The following is a 19175-nucleotide window of genomic DNA, read 5'->3' as shown; positions in this document are numbered from 1 at the left end:
GGAGGAATGATGTTTATTTTTTTAAATGGCATATCTGTAAACACAGTGCCTTACATTATATTAATTTATATTCTAATAAAAAGAATATAAAAATCAGATGATTAAAGTGTCCTTAAAAAGTGATTTCAAAATCAGGTCAGGCTTTTGAATTTCTAAATCTTATCCCTGCAACTGATTAGTCTTTTCGTTATACATAATATTGGTCCATTTCTCAGATTGCTTATGACTATTGCTAGGAGGGTCCACAAAAATTCACATGTTTCAGGAGCTAATAACCAGCTTTTCTTCTTTTGAACTATGTAAGCCACAAAAGTCTTGAATTCCTAAGGAAAGAAATATTCATAAACATTAATATGACATGGAATCCACTACTACTAAATTCCTATAATTTGCTTTCTTTGCTACATTTATCATACTTTACTGAGGGTAACCATCCTCAGGAAATAACTATATTAAATGCTTTAGTCCACAGTTAACTCTGTGCACAAAAAGTCTTTACATATGCTGCTCAACAACTGGTCATTACCATATGGCTGGAGGATTTATATGAATATATTCTAAATTCTAGGATACTCTGGACAAAACAATCATTTACCTAAGATATCAGGTAAGAGAGAACTGTGAAGCACAGAGAAATATCTTTAATCAGATAATTATTAACATGTTTTTGCTTACTTTGGATTATATTTCTGTATGCTAAAGTAGCTGGGGAATCAGGCACTTCAGTCAAAAAGGATTGTCCATTATCACAACTTTTACCTTGAAAAAAGAAATCAAATTTAAGCTTATGGATTAAACATATTTTTGTGCACTGGTTAATTTTATAATAATTATACCTTTTCAAAAATGTGTCTGTTTAAAAAATATTTATTCTCTTCCACCCAAATCTATTCTTAACTTAACCTACGTAAGAGCACAACTGAGTAATTCAACTGTGACTCATCTGGCCCATTTTAAGACATTACAGATCTTTCATATACTTACAGGAACACTCACCTATCTGAGGATCCAGAGGCACTTTACCAAGGAGGGGAATTTTTAAATCTTGGCACATTACCTCTGCGCCACCTGTTGTTGGAGGAAATATTTGTGATTCATTCTGTAAAGAAAGAACATAAATGGAATTTAAAAAAATTTTAATTTTAAAAGCATATTAAGTGACTACACTATAAGTCACTATATTTCTGAAATGGCCTATGTGGACATTTAGTGCATCAACCTGTTAAAAAGCAAGACTACTTGAGTTCAAATCTGGGATCAATCATTTACTAGATGTGTAACCCTAAACAAGTCATTTAGCTCATTTTGCCTCTGTTCTTATCTGTAAAATGAGCTAGGAAAAAAATGGCAAACCACTCCACTAATTTTGCTAAGAAAACCTCAACTGGGGTCACAAAGAATTCTACAAAGCTGAAACAACTGAACAACAATCTATTAGTGAAATTTTGTAAACTTACTCTCTACAAAGACATCTCTGTAAAGAAAGAGTCTATCATAAAATACTTCAGTTGTGAAAAAATTTTAAATTATATGTAACAAAAAAATTGCATACACACATATACATGTCCTTACCTTACATTTTGGGCATATGAAACCACTCATGTTCTCTACAACACCAATTATGGGCAATTTCACTTTATGACAAAAGTTGATTTCTTTTCGAACATCCTGTAGTGATACTTCCTATCAAAAGAATACAGTCAGCTTTTCAGAAGTAACAGAAGAAATTAAAGTTTAATTACTTTAATTAATTAAAGTACTTAATTACTCCATAGTAGAGTACATAGCTAGATATCAATCAGTTTATTATCACCATCAGAATTTACAGTTTTTATTTGCTTAGTGTATAAAAGAAGCTCAAAAGATACTAAAAACCATGATTAAATACCCACACATTCCATGTAAGAAAAAAAGCTCTGTAAGAGTATGACATTCTACCCTTTCTAAATATGCATTTTTGGGGCCCATTTTCAGATTGCTGGGACATTTCTAAAATCTAAGAGTCATTTGCTTGGTGTAGATAAATTTGAAAAAGTTCGTTTTAGACATTATCTGTGGGAGTAAAAAAAAACAGTCAAAATGTATATTAAAAATGGGGTATTAAGAAAGTTTTTTTTAACTCTTAACTTCTGTGTATTGGCTCATAGGTGGAAGAGTGGTAAGGGTGGGCAATGGGGGTCAAGTGACTTGCCCAGGGTCACACAACTTGGAAGTGTCTGAGGCCAGACTTGAACCTAGGACCTCCTGTCTCTAGGCCTGACTCTCAATCCACTAAGCTACCCAGCTGCCCCCAGGAAAATTTTGTAAAGAGTAAGTTTTCTCAGACTAGATTTCTCTATCTTAAAATTAGTCAAAAGATCAAGGATTAGCAATAGGTTTCTCTTAGCTCTATATTCTCTCACATAATTTACACATACACATAAATAAATATTCTTGTGTTACTATCCTATTAGGCATGTAATAAGTTTAGAATTTGTTTGCATAAGAATCAACAATTTTTTAAAAATTTAGCTAAAGTGGTAAATTTTTATGGAGACCAAGTTACAATTCTGATTTATCAGTGATGGTATAGTTATGGTACTAAGTTAGTGCCATGACCTAAATTGCTCAAAGAAAACCTATCATGGGGGCAACTGGATGGCTCAGTGAATTGAGAGTCAGGCCTAGAGACAAGAAGTCCTAGGTTCAAATCTGGCTTCAGATACTTCCTAGCTGTGTGACCCTGGGCAAATCACTTAACCCCCATTGCCTAGCCCTTACCACTCTTCTGCCTTGGAGCCAAGTATTGGCTCCAAGACAGAAGGTAGGTTTATTTAAAAAAAATTAAAAAAGAAAAAGAAAACCTATCATTAGATTGTCATAGATTCAATAAATCAAAGGAATTTTCTCTAATAATTTTCTATAAATCTGCCCTTGGGTTCAGAGCTCAGGTAATAGCCTTGACTAATTTCAGAATCAGAGGCTATTTCTTTTTGTACTGATGTTGAAGAATGAGGCCTGGATCCATACCCTTCCTCCACTGTTATTTCAAATAAAACATAATACCTTCAGCCAGCTCTTATTTATGGAGTGCAAATTTATTTTATTGAAATCAGGGAATCATGGATAGAAGGTTGGCCTTCCAGTTAGGATACCCTGGGTTCAAGTCCTACTTCTATTATATATCAGTTTGTTTAATCATTTGCTTTGTAATTTTAGCAATTAAGTTATAAACTACAGGTGGACAGGGACTTGCTTTTATCCTTCAATGAACTAGGTACTTTCAACTTGGTTTCATGCTGAAAATGCCTATCTGCAGACAACTTCTTATTCCCCTGTATATTCTTCAAGACTATTGGTTTTTCTGTCAGTTCTTTTCCTATAACTAAAGAGTTCTTTTTTTTAAAAAAATTTTTATCTTCTTCCTCCTCTCACATCTTATCCTAAGTTTCATGTATCTCAGCCCTCTTGGAGACTACACACCTATGTCAGTTTCTGACTGTAGCACATCTACAAACCCATGTTTCTATACAAAAACCTAGGTTTGTTTATGTAAAAAGATTTAATAATTACAATATGATAGCATCTTGTAGCATGATCCTTTCAATAAAATCCTAAGATTTTAAGTAAGAAAATCCTTTTAGGTGAGAATCCATGATAGAATTCTTCTGTACTTAATTTTGCTCTGCTCTGGATACTGTCACATAGTGAGATTCTAATGTGTAATTGTATTTACTGACAAAAAGATAGTACTAAAATGCATTCCCCAAACTTAAAATCTTATTAATTCAATAGGAGAAACGGACCAATAAATCTCTTGTATTTTGTAGAGATTTAGAGAAAAATTTCAAATTATAGTCAAGTGAAATATTTATTCCTTTCAATTAAATAGGACCTTAATAGAAGGCATATCACAGTCACTGATAAAATTGATTATTGTGAATTTTTCTCATCCCAAACAACTTGAGCTTCCTTTCTTTTCTTTTCTTTTTTTGGTAAGAAAAAGTAAAGAAGTTTATTTTTGCTTCTTATTTGTAGATTTCTGGACAATTAACCAGTGATGGAGGAAGAAAATAAAAGAAAGTTCTTATACAGTAGGGGTGACAAGAAGCCCAACCCAAGGCATTTATTATCTGCATTGACTCCTTCTAGCTCTCTCTTGAACTTACAGAAAACTTGCCCAAGGGTTTTGATAAAGCACTGATGGCATTTTCCTACTCATTGTGATTGGGGAGCAGTTATGTCTGTTTCTTCAAATATTTTTAAAATAAGCCTTTAATTGTCCAATAGAGATGCAAAGAATCATCAAAGAAAGCTTTTCCCCATATTATTACAACAAAAGAGGACTTACAGGTCATCTGTTGTGTGTTTTTTCCCTATGCCAGGCATTTATCATGTAATATTTTAAGGGAGGGTTGGTTCTTTTCTCCCTGTGTTCTCTACAGTAAGAATAATGCTTCTCAACACAAGATCATAAGACATGGAGATCAAAGATTAGAAACAACTAGTCCAACTTGGGGATTTTACTTATGAGGAAACTGAGATTGAGACAAAAGTGACTTGCTGAAATTCACCCAGATGGTCCCTAATTTATTCACTTAATAAATGTTTGTAGTTGTTCTTTGAGCTTCCTTAAGGGATAGGTTTGCACAGATCTACTTGAATTAAGTTAGATCTAAGATGTTAAGGTTCTTGTAGAAGGATCCCTGTCTATTATATTCCTTAGCATCTTCTGTGGAGAAAAATAGGCTCCTAACAGTACTCATTTAGCAGCTTATATGATAATCTTCTCAGGCTTCAAGGCTAAATTCACAGGATAATGGAAGTATTTAGGAACCATTTTTGAAAAATACAGAAAATGTACCAAAAGCTAAGAATTCAGGATGTTGGCAAGTCTTAATTGGTCTGGGAAAAAAGCAAATACATTAGCAAAGAAGAATTTTATAAAATAGAATAATATAGTTATGTAGCATTTGTGATACAATGGCAAGTCTTAATTGGTCTGGGAAAAAGCAAATACATTAACAAAGAAGAATTTTATAAAATAGAATAATATAGTTATGTAGCATTTGTGATACGAGTCAAGAGAAGGGGGGGCTACAGAATAAAAGTGTTTAACTAGCAAGACAGGAAAAAAATGGTGTAATGATTTTTCACATTATAATTGTCTCAATGCAAATAACATGTAAAAAAAGGGGAGCTGTTTATTAAGAATTCACAATTTAAAAATCTATGTTCAACTTTCAAGAATCTAAACAGAAAAATAGAATGATAGGAGGCACTTTAGAGATGATCAAATCCAAACCCATCATTTTACTGATAAGGAACCTGTGGGCCCAGAAAGATTAAGTGATTTGTTCAAGAACACACAAACAGTAGTGGAAGAGCTAGGATTCAAACTCTCTTTCTCTGAATCCAAAATCAATATTCTTTACACTATTTCACAGCAACGCTTGATATCAGTGTATAGCTTTTAAAGAAATAAAAATGTCTCACCTGAGGAGTAGTGATTATTACCGCTCCATCTATGTGTGCTGCACTGAGATACTGGACTATGGACAGATGTTCATCTGAAGTACCAGGTGGAGTATCTACAATGAGGTAGTCAATCTCTCCCCAATCCACATCACGAAGAAACTGTTTGATCATGCCTTAGAAAGAGAGAAAAAAGAAGGTAAAACGTTCCCCATTTTTATTATTTCCAATATAAAAAAATAATTTAATATTAATTTACACTCCATGTTATAACATTTGTTCATTCACTACAATGGAATTCAACTAAATAAAGTTGATGTCAGATACTACTGATTACAGAGCCTATACCTCTACCCCAGATCTAAATATGCCCCTTGAGCCACAACACAAATGCCAATCACACATGCTTTAAGGAGCAAAATTCTTACAAATAATATGAAAACAAAAGCTATTGCTCATCAGCTATTTCTAGTAAACTAAATGTAATGAGACAGCAAATAGGTGCTCAGATAATTACAATTAAGTTTAGTAAGTGTAATATCATTTCTGCCATGCAAAATGGAGAGCTGTATACATCAACTGAGAGCAACAGTGTTTGTTCTGAAATAAGCCAAAATGATTAAAGACTTTGGTGCAAACCATTTTTTTTGGGTCCCCGCCAGATAACAGCATCATCAGGACTGCCAAGCAAGAAGCCTACTGACATCACACCAAGATTTTCTTCAACATACTACAAAGGGAACAGAGTAATAAAAGCAAAATAAATATGCACAGGAGAAATATTTTACTGGAAAAAAAAAACATGGCACAAAAAGCACTTTCTCTGTCTCGTTTTCATCTCCAACTGCTTCAGCAGAAGCATCCCCTAAAGTTTTATCCTGGGCTCTGACTCCCCATTCAATGATCTCGCCATTCTCTATAGATTCACAGTTATGTGAACTGACACTTGAAGGCCTAATCTCCCTCCTGACTACAGTGTCTTAACCTTAACTTGTCATTAGACATATGGTTTAGTGGAAAGCAGGCATCTGAAGTCAGAGAACTCGATTCTGAATCTTGACTATGCCGTCTATTACTCATGTGACCCATAATGAGTCATTTATCCACTCCAGACTTTGTTTTCTTCATATGAAAACAAGAAGGTTGGTCTAGATGACCTCTAATGCCCTTTTCAGCTAGAAATCTGTAATTTTATGAGTTCTACCTGGACTCTGTCACAACTTCAAATTTCATGTATCACAAACTAATCATCATTCTCATTTAACTTACAATTCCTCCAATCTTATTTCTCTTGAGGCATCATGTTCTGCTTTCCTCCAACCCTGGAACACTAGATCTGCCATCTTCCTTAGTTCTGGTTCTTATCACATCTTGCCTGGGTTACTGAAAAAGTCTCCTAATTGGCATTCCTGCTACACTTCTTTCCTGACTCCAATCCATCTTCTACATTGCTGCCAAAGTGAATTCCCTCAAGGGCATACAGAGCTGACCAGGGTACTCTCCTCCCTGCTCAATCTACTTGGGTGGTTCCCTACTGTCTCTAGAATAAAATAAAAGGTACATTTTAGCTTTTAAGTCACTTTATAGGTGGCCTCCTCCTAATCTCCTAACTTCAATGAACTCCCACAGCATACTCTGTTATATGGCTAAACAAGCCACACCTAACACTCCTCTATCATCATGTCTTTGCACTGGTCATTCCCCATGCCTGGAATGTACTTCTCTCCTCACTTCTGTCTCATAGGATGCCCTCTATATATAGCTGAAGCACCATTCCTTATAAACCTTTCCTGATTCCACTAATGCCTTCCCTTTCAAACTACCTTGTAGTTAAAGACTTTGTATTTATTTGTATTTTTTCTGTATATATACATGTATTTGTTGTCATCCTTCTTTATTAGAATTGAAGCTTCTTGCATGAAAGGACTGTCTTATTTGTTGCATTTGTACATCTAGCACAGTACCTGGCATGCAGTAGAAGTAAACTAAAATGTTGTTATTGTTTGATTTTCCTACAATATGTTCTTCCCTCAACACTCAAATTTATATGATGCTGGAGCCATTCTTTCTCTTTCTTTTCCCCCAATATCCAATCAGTTACCAAGTCCTGTTGACCTACCCTCTGCAGAATCATTCATGTTTGTCATGTAGAAATTCACATGGATGCCACTCATATTTAGACTCTTAGACCCTTCCCTTAACTACAGCAAGAGACGTTTTAATTGTTCTCCCTGTCACAAATCTCATTCATCTTTCCCAAAGCTGCCAAAGTTATACTCCTAAGATTTGGGTAAACCCCTTGTTCAAAAAACTTCAGCGATTCTTTATTGCATCCAAGATAAAATATAAACTCTTCAGCCTAGTATTTACAGTCTTCTGCAATCAGAGTCCATCCTACTACTTCAGCCCTACTTCACATCGTTCCTCTACATTCCAGTCATGGAGGAAGAGGCATCTTCTATTTCTGCCCCATAAAACTGTTATATCGGTGGACAGATTTGCTCCAAAGTAGGTAAGTAGCCACAGACTGACCACATATTCCATTCTGTCAGTTGTTATACCATTTTTGACCATGACAGCAGAACAATGAGAATTAGACAGGATATCTCATGTTTCCACACATTTGCACAAACCATCCTTCCCTTTTATCTAGAACATACTCCTTCCCTGGCTTTCAGAATACTTACCATCTCTCACTTCAGGTACCACCTTCTCCATAAAACCTTTATTCTCAAGCAATCAGTGCTCTCTTCTAAAATAGTCCTACAGCATCTTGTCTGATCTTTCCTTTGCTCTCTTCACTCCCTATCTGATATAAGTGTCTATATCTCACCAAAGGCAGTTGCTAGTGCAGCAAATACAGTGCTAGGCTTGGAGTCAGGAAGACCTAAATTCAAATTCAGTCTCAGAAACTTACTAGTTATGTGACTTCAGACAAGTTGAATATTTGCCTCAGTTTCCTCATTGGTAAAGTTAATAACATAACCTACTTTGCAAGGTTGTTGTAAAGATGAAATGAGACAATATTTGTTTTTTTAAAAAGTGTCTAGCACAATACTTGACATGTTGTAGGCACTATGTAAATGCTTATTACTTTCTCCTTTATCTATGATCAAGTAGGATCCCTTCCAATAAAATGTAAGTTTCTTAAGAACATTTTTCATCATTATTTATTTTTGTTGCTTTCAGTCGTGTCTAACTTTTAATGAACCCATTTGGGGTTTTCTTGGCAAAATTCATTTTATACATGAGGACACCAAGACTAAGAGGGATAAATGACTTGTTCAGGGTCACGCAGCTAGTAAATGTCTGTGGCCAGAAATGAACTCAGGAAATTGAATTTTCCTCACTCCAGGCGTGGCACTCCATCCATTGTGTCACCTAGCTGCCCAGAAGGGCAAAAGGCAACTCACATTGCCTATACAAACTATACCTAACTATATAAACATTTGTACTGAGCTTTAAAGTTTGAAAAGCGCTTTACATACATTAGCTCATGAACCTGGCACTTTGCTTAGTGTCAGGAAGACCTGAATTCAAATCTGACCTCAGACATAGCTATGTGACCATGGGCCAGTTACTTAACTTCTGATTGCCTGAATAAAAGGATCCACTGGAGAAGGAAATGGCAAACCACTCCAGTGTTCTTGCTATGAAAATCCCATGGAGAGCTATGGTCCATGGAGTTACAAAGAGTCAGAAATGACTGAACAACTTAACAATAAAACTTTACCATTTGTTGAACTGAATTCCACCATGGGTTATATACTGTTGCCAGTACAATAGAATTGGTTAAACTAAATGCACAGCTCTGATTCTGATAAATGTTGCCAACTTATTAGCCCTTTCTATTATATATACACACAAAATATGTATATGTACATGTATATTTACATACACCTATATTTCAACATGACATACTATTTAAAAAACAAAGTAGGTTTGAGGAAAAACTTACCACTGGAGACCACCCGGAACCACTCTGATGAACCTGAACAAATATAAGAATCAATAATCATTTGTAAAAAATTATACACATTGGTAATACATCTATATAAATTTTTATAAAATATCATGATCATTTCCCCCCCATGTTATAGGTTATCATGTCCAAAAAAAGCTTTAGCACCAGGTCACTGCTAGCCTACAGAAGATGATGTGCCTCTCTGAGATAGAAAGCAGACTAAGTCTGTTCCTGGGGCCATTCTTGAAGTACTTGCAGCATGGTAGAACTTATCAGAACTTAACTTCCCATAGTATAAATGTTGAGAAGCTAGGTCACCACCATGTCATGCTGGAGTATAAAAGCAGGAATTCTGCAGCAAATTTTTAGGAGAACATAAATGAGAATTTGGTGGGAAAGGCAGGCATGGCTAACTTGCAAGATGCATCATTGAGGGAACTCCTGAATTGATGATATCACATATCTATTTTAGTATTAGCAGCATATAATACCACAAAAATCAAAATAGAGTGTGAATGGCTCTTGAGGGATATTAAAGTAAAGAAGGTGTGAAAGAATGTTTTCTCTGAGGTTGATTTTATATCTTTGGGGGAATGTGCTAGATAGTATTATCTGGATTCAAATACAGGTGAATGGTCTAAAACAGTGATGGGCAGACTTTTTAAAGAGGGGGCCAAAGGAAAGGAAATGCTCATCTGTCAGTGTTTCTAAGGCAACTCTTTTGAAGTTTCATTGTATTGTATCCTACTCATTGTATTCGTCTGATTAGGAATAATGTTGTGCAGCTGGATAGAACATTTCAGGGGGCCACATCTGGCCTGCTGACCGTAGTTTGCCCATCAATGGTCTAAAATATTATTTTAAAAGAGCAGTATAAATCTGTTGGGGAGGTGATGTCTATTGTGAAAATGCAGAAATTATTATATGGCACTGAAATTGCTCTTGTAAAGTCCTTTGATATAGGAATATCAAAAAAAGGGAAAAGAAGGCTGGAGTGTCATGAGACTAAAAAAAGAAATGAACCAACGAGGCCTAAAGAGCCCAAAAGCAGAAAAAGGAAGAAATAAACTGGAATCATATCAATTAGCAAATATTAAGTGTCATATCTATATACTATCTAGAAACAAAAGATACAAAAATACGGTCCCTGTTCTCAAGGAGCTTACACACAAATAAGGAGATATAAGATGAATACAAAGTAAAATAAAAGGAAAAGGTCATTTGGAGTGAAGGGGAAATACAAATAGCTGAAGGTATTCAGAAAAGGTTTCAAGGAGGGGGCACTTGAGCTGAGATCTGATGAAAGCCAAAGATAAAGTACATTTTAAAAGAAAAAAGGCTAACCATCTTAATTATTAATTTATGTACAATGAAGCTTTTAGATATATTTGCAGGTGTCAACACTCAAATGTGAATTTCACTTCTTAAAAGATGCCCCTATTTTGTCACTAAGTAGCAAAAGTTGTGTTTTGAATGGGAGCAGCCTTTTTTATAAGTCAAAAATATAATCAAACTCCCTTTACCTCTGGCTATCAAATCATGAATTTCTAAGTTTCTACTCTGCCCCGAAATACTATTCTTTGAGTTATTAAGTTTTAGTTTACAAATACAACAAGTTAATGAAGGTATTTCTTTAGAATAATTTAAAGAAATAAGAAAACTCATGATTCCTTTTAAAATGAACACAGCTTCTTCAGGGGCTTCTTTTATTTATTCTTCTTTATTCAATGTTAAAACTCTCCTGTGGCACCTTTTCTTGGCTCACTGGCATCAAAATCTTTGGTCCACAACTTATGGTTTTAATTGACTTACTATTTAGGGTCTCTTCTCTGTTCCTTGTTCTTTAGAAGAAAGGCATTGGTTTCTGCACTGATTTTTCCCATGTTATATAAGTCTCACAGTTCTCTAAGATATCACTAGGACGTAAGCATCTTCTCAATTCTAGTATGTTAAGCCCCTTGAAAATCCTAATCTAGCTTCCTTAACAAAACTGTTGGTTCTAAGTCACTTCTATATTTCTTATTTTTTCCCTTTCCCTTTAGGAAATCACTAATTCCCTTCAGGAATCACTCCTGAATACCCCCAAATAGTCTTCTGAAATTTATTTTATATATAATATAGATTTATTAAATTTATCAGTTTAATTTCCATTAGCTAGAGGAAGAACTTTTTTTTAAATAAGAAGAGAAAGCTAATGTCATGACAAATAATGGGAAGTCAATTTAAGAGGAACTATGAAAAAAAAAAAGGCATCCTAATATATTTGTTGGTGGAATTGTGAATTGATCCAACTGTTCCAGAAAGCAATACTAATAAAAGGAATAAAATAGCCATACCATTTAACCCAGGGATCCCACTGCTGAAAACCCCAAATTTGTCAAATACGTTCAGTATCTGTACCAAATTATTCATTGCAGGACTTTATAGTAGCAAAGGACTAGAAATAAAGTAGACATCTATTGACTGAGAAGTGGCTAAACAAACTGGGATATAGGAATGTATTAGAATATCTTTATAAGAAATGAAAAATATGAATTCAGAAAAGCATCTAAGACTTGTATTAACTGATGCAGAGTGAAATAAGCAGAACCCAGAAAGTAATGGCTTCTACTGTGGAAATGGAAATGACAATAAAACCTGAAACTGAATGTGGTATAATTTTAATGATCAAATTTCTCCCCAGAGATGGGAAAATGCAACTTCCTCCCTAATTTGCAGAGGTCAGAAATTCTTAAGTAGGTAACACTGCATATTGTGCCAGACTTTTTTTTTCAAGTACTGTTGTTTCCACAAATTTTAGAAGTTTCATTGATGAACTGTGGAAAAACACTACTTTTAAATAGCTTCCCTTTGATTATAGTCCTGCTTAGCTACTGGATCTTAGTTCTTGCTTTGATGATACATTAATTTTGCTAAACTGCCTTTTCCTGCTGCTTTTATTTTCTGTTATAATGAATAGCTTTGAATAGAGAAGGGATATATTTAGTAATGAAGGTGATAATAAAAAACTTTAGTCAACTTTAAAAATATAACTGAACAGATTACTAAGCAAAATGTATCAGATTTAATATACTAATTCATATATATATAATATAAATATAAAGAAGTACATGCTAAATTTAGTTCTGTTGTTTCAAGACAACACTGAGAGGTGGTTAAGTGGCTCAGTGGAATAAGAGCTAAGCTTATAGAAAAGTAGTTCTGGGTTAACATCAGGCCTCAAACAATTCCTTGCTGTGTGACTCTAGGCAAGCCACTTAACCCAATACATAATATTGATTCTAAGATAAAAGGTAAGGGTTAAAAAAACAAAAACAAAAACATTGTATTATGTGACTTGAGAGAACATTCATAATTGCATTAAAAAAATCATACCTGTTCTCCTTCTAGTCCCATCATTTTGGGAATTGATGGTCCACAAATATCAATATCCAGCAAAGCAACCTAGAAAAGATAGATGTGTCAGATAATTCACATAATGAAATACACAAATATACTATGTAAAGCAGCAGGTGAATGAGGGAAGAGGAAGAAGAATCATGAAAGGAAACAGCAAAAAGCTAGTTTGGGAGAAAAAACAAATATCACAGAGAATGAAAAAAGGCTCACTATGTGCCTTGCTGACTTCAGAAGCTATTTTTGACCTTAGTCTGGTCCTAAGATGATCTTAGACTGGACCCAGTCATTCAGGCTGTACTTGAATCTCTGATTGAACTCTGGAGCTGCCTAGGTTTTTCAGGTATCCTATGAGTAAGCAATGACCAGATACTGCTCTTGGGTTCTAAAACTGAAGGTTTCAATAAGGAGATCTGAAAAAAAAACTTCAGTGAATTAGACACAACCTCAAAAGGTTCTCCTAATTCCAAGTAGTATTCTTTACTCAAAGATAAAATTTTATATTTATAGCTGTGCTTTTTGTAGTGGCAAAGAACTGGAAAGAGAGGGTATGTCCTTCAATTGGGGAATGGCTGAACAAACTGTGGTATATGCTGGTAAAGGAATACTATTTTGCTAAAAGGAATAATAAACTGCAGGAGTTCCAGGTGAACTGGAAAGACCTCCAGGAACTGATGCAGAGTGAAAGGAGCAGAGCCAGAAGAACATTGTACACAGAGACTGATATACTATGGTAAAATCGAATGTAATGGACTTCTGTACCAGCAACAATGCAATGACACAAGACAGCTCTGAGGGATTTATGGTAAAGAACGCTACCCACATTCAGAGGAAGAACTGCAGGAGAGGAAACATAGAAGATAAACAATTGCTTGAATGCAGGGGCTGAGGCGGACATGATTGGGGATGTGGACTCGAAACTACCACATGTTATATTGAATCTCTGGGAGCTTGAAGATCACCTTTGATTGACAAATAAGTCAGTTGGATGGAATGTTCCCAGGGAAGTCATGTGAGAGGCAGGAGGAGGGCAGCTGAGAATCCTGAAGGAGTTCTGGGTCTTTGACCTGTGCTGAGGCTGGAGATCGGTGGATCCTGGTCTTGGAGTGAGAGGGTGCAAACATCTCTCTGCAAACTCTTCCTGTACTTGAGATACCGTGCCAACCTGTACCTGACACCACCACCTTGGTGTCTACTGCCCCTAGATATTAGGAGTTACATCATCTAGATATCTAGGTTTCCCAGGGCCCAGGAGGGATCCGGGAAGTGGGCAGGAGATGAAGAAGAGGGTGGAAAGGGTGGAAATAACTCAACTGTAAGGCTGAAGATCTATTGAAAAAGTCAAAAAATATCCCAGCAGTTTACCTACTCTGGTTTAGTCCTGGCCAGGCTGAACCAGAGGGAAGCTACATTGATTCTTCATCTGCCAGCAGTTGAGATTTCATTAGTAACCATTAGAATAGGGTCTCCTATACCACAGTCCTTTACCTTATCCTTCTTGTTTAATATAAAGTTTAAAGTACCTTCCTAAAGCAGTTTCCAAGCTTGTTTTGGGAAGGGAGAAATTGCAGTCAGAATACAATATCCTAGCTAAAGAGCCCAAATCAACATATCAATTAACTCCAGGTGGGTCCTGAAGGGATATACCTCTTAGACCTGAAGGATCCTGCCTGGGCAACTGTTTTAAGGGAGAAGGGTCATCTTATTCTCTCTGTACATCAATTTACCATCTCAAATAGATCAAGAGACCTCCCATAATTATAACACCAATGCAACTAACAACAATATGGAAATAGGCCCTGAATAAGGACACATGTTACAACCAGTGGAAATGTGTATTGGCCATGGGTGGGGGGAGAGTGGGGGGTGAAGGGGAAAGTAGGGGCATAAAGTATGTAAACAGGTTAAAAATGAATATTAATAAATGTTTAAAAAAAAGATAAAATTTTAAAATCTGCAATCCTTGGCAAAGATGATATTCATTCTCAAGTCACATTTCCATTCCAAAATGGAATGCTTTCTTATAACTTAATTGTTCTTTTATTTTTAACTCCTTTAATGTGTTCAATATTAATTTGTTTCTCTTTTTCATTCCTGTCACAAAAGTTATGTTTGCAGTTAGTATAATACTAATAAAATAGATCAGCTTTTTAACTCCCTCTACTGGTTGATCAAAACACAAACGACTGTAATGGATCAGAGTAACTTGCTTCCTTTGTCACCTCCAAGAGGTTCATAGATTTACATGTGGAAAACACTTTAGAAGTCATCTGTTCAAATATTTTAAAAAGTGTGTGTGTATATATATACATATATATTTGAATGAACGAATGAGTAATTTATTGAATACTTACTATGAGTAAAAGCACTGTGCTAAATTCTGAGGATACAAATATAAAAGGATGACAGTGTGCTCTCAAGGAGCTCATGTGTTCTCTCATTTCCTGCCTCCCTGTCTTGCTCCATCTTGCTCCCTTTGTCTATCAGCCTATTTATCTGGGAGTTAGGTGGCATAATGGATAGAATGCCAGGCCTGGAGTCAAGAAGAGCCATCTTCCCGAGTTCAAATGTAGCCTCAGACTACTAGCTGTGTGACCCTGCGCCTAGGCAAGTCACTTAACCCTATTTGCTTCAGTATCCTCATCTATAAAAAGAGCTGGAGAAGAAAATGGCAAACCATTCCATTATCTTTGCCAAGAAAACCCAAATGGGATTATGAAGTCAGACATGACTGAAACAATAATTAACAACTGTGTATGTGTGTATTTTACACATATGTAACTTGAATGTGATTTTAACATCAGAGAGCTGGTGTGATTCAATGTTTTATAACTATCATTCAAATTCTAAAGCATTTTAAGATTTGTGAAACTTTATTTTTATATTCTACCATAACTTAAAAACTGGTTCACCTATCTAAGATCAATAGTACTAAGAATAATACTTTCACTATCTATCTCACAAGATTATTGAAAAGAAAGCATTCTGTAAACCTTATAGCACTACAGAAATGTATTACTATTATTATGGCAGCAAAGAAAAACTCTGACAGGTCCAAACAAATTAATTTTGAGTAGGGGTCCTCTAAACTATATTTTATTGTTCAGTTGTGTCCAATTTTCATGATCCCATTGCTCATGAGATTTTCTTGGCAAAGATACTGGAGTGAGTTTTGCCATTTCATTCTGGTGGGTTAAAGCAAAAAATAAAGTTTAAGTGACTCACCCAGGGTCACACAGATAATGTCTCAGGCTGGACGTGAACTCAGGACTTTTTGGTTCCAGGCTCAGTGCTCTATCCATTGAGTCATCTAGTTGCCCCTAAATATGCTTACTATAAATGGCTAACTCAATTGAAGTGGGACATCCCTAGAAGGGATGATGAGCCATACAAGTATGGACCAGATGTTAAGTGATATAGTACATAAGTATAAGGAAGTTTAGAAAAAAAGAGAAATCACTAGATTCAGTGTGTATAATAAGTTGAAGTTCCATATGCACATAATACATAACCCCTGGTTTCAGAGAAAAGATGTTCAATCTGTAGCAAAGAATCTTTGCTAAACTGACTAGCTGATGATAGAATCTGGTATTTCGTTTCATTGCATGCTTCTAAAAAATTGACTACTCTACATAAAGTATATAAGCTGTTACTAAACTTCTTGAAGAATTTTATAAGTACATAGAGCCTACTCGGTACTAGACTAGATATATATAAAATTCACTGGGGGGCAGCTGGGGGGCTCAGTGGATTGAGAGCCAGGCCTAAAGATGGGTGGTCCTATGTTCAAATCTGGCCTTAGACACTTCCTAGCTGTGTGACCCTGGGCAAGTCACTTAACCTCCATTGCCTAGTCCTTACTGCTCTTCTGCCTTAGAACCAATACACAGTATTTATTCTCAGATGGAAGGTAAGTGTTTTTGGGGAAAAAAAACCACTTTGTCTGGTTAGAATAGGTTGAAGTCTTCTATCTTAAATCTGGAAAAACACATACACCCACACCCACACCCACCCACACACACACACTCTGTAAGTGGCTGTGATTTTACTCCTAAAGTTCTTCTTCCCCCTTAACCCCCACCCCCACACAAGATTTTACTCCTAAAGTTCCAGAAGCTGAAACTACCAAACTATAGGTTGGTGAAGCAATAAATTTAGGGTTTTGTGAAATGATTTAAATATGGTAGGGTGAGACTGAATTGCCTGTCAACTCTAGGAGGAGGGAGGGAAGAAGGGAAGGTCACAACTTTAGAAAACTTATATGGGAATTTTTTGTTAAAATAAAAATAAATATGCTAGGGTATATCAAGTATGCAACAGAATGTAATAATGTCAGTAAGTGAGGAGAATCAGTGTATTTTTTTTACTATAGGAATTCAAAGTTTCCAATCAAGAACTATTCATGCATCCATTTATCAAAATGGATCCAAGGTTTTCAAAAAAGTTCCTACCTGTTTACTTTCATCTTCTGCTAGGCCATGAGCAAGATGAGCACTGAAAGTGCTTTTGCCAACACCGCCTTTCCCGGATAAGACCAAGATTTTGTGTTTCACAGTTCTCATTTTTTCTTTGATTTCCTCTATTGCTGTAGAAAACATTTTTTGGTTAAGACATACAGCCCACCTCCAGAAACAAGGGCTTTCTCTCTCTGCCTCACTCCTGGTTCTTGCCCCTCACATAGAGTCTTCCATTAGTATGTATGTGAAACCCATCATCCAGGATGTATTAAATGCGTATTACATGCACAAGACACGAGCCTAAAAAATGTTTCATTCATTCATTGGGTTAAGTATTGAGAATACAGAGTTAAAAATAGTACCTGTCCTACAGGAGGGTACAATCTAGTTGGGGAGACAGCATGCAAACAACTGTGTGAGTGTGTTAAGATGTCGGTCACAACACTACAAATTCTAAATCCTATCCTATTTCACAAACTAAGCTTTTCCAAACTCTCTGCTACCCACCTCCTCCTACATCCCTCTTCTTTTCTTCCCCAAATCTACCCCCTTTTCCGGACCCCGCCCCACCTTAAGTCCTTACATCTCTTTCCTTCAGAACTTCCTAACGTCCTCCGCTCCCCACTCCACAGCCACTCTTCTGTCCACTCCACTCCACTTCTCCCCTCCCCAGCCACTCCCCTCTCCTTGTTCCCCCGTCTTCCCTTCACTCCCTCCTCAGCGTTTCCCAGTCCTCATTCATCCTCTCACCCCACCACCTCAACCCGCCCCCTCCTCAGTGATCACCCGGGTCGGGGGCGGCACCAGCCCCGGAGGCGCACAGACGCTGGTTCGGGCATCCCTGACACGATGCCCCTTTCCCCGCTTGGGCACTGCCGGTTCCGGGGCAGTCTGGAAAAGACAAGACCACAGTTATGAGACTTTCCCGCCCGTCCCGCCACGTAGTGCCTAGTCCCAGCCCCAGTTCCACTTCCCGGGCTCACCCTGCGGAACCTCTTCCATTTCAGTACCTTCCTGGCTGCCGGAACCAGCCGCGGCTGCACTTCCGGCCAGCGGCGCCACATTCAGCCTGGCCCGGGTGAGAGAAGTCCTGAGGACGAGGGTCTTTTGTGCGCACGCGCAGGTTGCTGCGCCAGCTCGTGCGTGGGCGGAGTCTCCCTCGAATTCAGTTATTTTTTGGAGCCCGCGCTGTGGGGTTGTGGTCTTGTGCAGGTTAGAGGTTGTTTATGTATCTCTCCCTACCAGGTTCCGCCAGTCTAACCGCTACAGCCCATTTCAATCATCCATTTTGTAGATGATTTAATTTTAATTTTCAAGAACGCTCTGGCCCAGAGTGCTGCTAAATCATCTCCTCGGCTACCGCTAGGTGTCATCCTCGGGCTATCAGTGTAAATTGGGGATTGGAAAGTGGTTTTAATATTTAATAGGATTTGTAGTGGATATACCCCGATCCTCCGAGGCCCACGAACGTGAAGGGTCTTGCCCAAGGTCACTCATATAACAATGGGAAGAGTTGGGAGTAGAACCCAGATCCTTCTGGATCAAGGATCAGTGTTCTTGATGCCATGCATCTCCTCAACCAAACCAATTTGAAGAGTTATAGAAAAAGAATCAAATGATATATTCTAAATTCCATTAGTTCTTTTAACATAGTAGCTATTAAACAAATACTTGATTTTGTAGAATTTTGGACAGTGTATTGCTTTAGATAAATTATCAATTCATCAAGCACCACGCAAGGTACCTGTGTTGGATGCTATGGATACAAAAACCAAAATGAAACAGTCCTTTACCTCAAGGAATTTAATTTTTTTTTTTTGGTGTGAGGGGGGTACAACATGTATATTGAAATTAAAAATAATATATATTCAAAGTGATTTCAGGAGGAATAAGCTGATGGGATT

The 19175-nt window shown here is 36.7% G+C and overlaps 1 protein-coding gene across 5 annotated transcripts; it reads right to left on the bottom strand.

Moving 5' to 3' along the window:
- Nucleotides 1-6: 6 nt before the first annotated feature.
- Nucleotides 7-18333, bottom strand: NUBP1 (nucleotide binding protein 1). 5 transcript variants are annotated; one of them, XM_044657319.1, is made up of 11 exons: nt 18255-18333; nt 18058-18162; nt 17266-17399; nt 12794-12862; nt 9413-9445; nt 6094-6184; nt 5476-5630; nt 1573-1683; nt 997-1099; nt 676-759; nt 7-323 (listed from the first exon to the last, which is right to left on the bottom strand). In XM_044657319.1, exons 1-11 carry the CDS (start codon nt 18271-18273, stop codon nt 262-264), a joined length of 966 nt encoding a protein of 321 aa, XP_044513254.1. In that variant the 5' UTR covers nt 18274-18333; the 3' UTR covers nt 7-261. The 5 variants fall into 5 exon arrangements, with proteins under 5 accessions (XP_044513254.1, XP_044513258.1, XP_044513256.1 ...); XM_044657323.1 differs by having other exon boundaries at nt 18282-18303; XM_044657321.1 differs by lacking the exon at nt 676-759.
- Nucleotides 18334-19175: the final 842 nt, after the last annotated feature.

Source organism: Gracilinanus agilis, chromosome 1 (genome assembly GCF_016433145.1).
Source record: "Gracilinanus agilis isolate LMUSP501 chromosome 1, AgileGrace, whole genome shotgun sequence".
Classification (NCBI taxonomy): Eukaryota; Metazoa; Chordata; class Mammalia; order Didelphimorphia; family Didelphidae; genus Gracilinanus; species Gracilinanus agilis.
The sequence above is the reverse complement of the archived record's forward strand: the minus strand, read 5'-3'. Positions and strand labels throughout refer to the sequence as shown.

Excerpts from the sequence above, each read along its gene's own strand:
- NUBP1 (XM_044657319.1), bottom strand. Across the intron at positions 12,863-17,265 it reads CAGAAGATGAAAGTAAACAG|GTTGCTTTGCTGGATATTGA; the intron begins GTAGGAACTTTT and ends TATCTTTTCTAG. Across the intron at positions 9,446-12,793 it reads TGGGACTAGAAGGAGAACAG|GTTCATCAGAGTGGTTCCGG; the intron begins GTATGATTTTTT and ends ATATTTGTTCAG.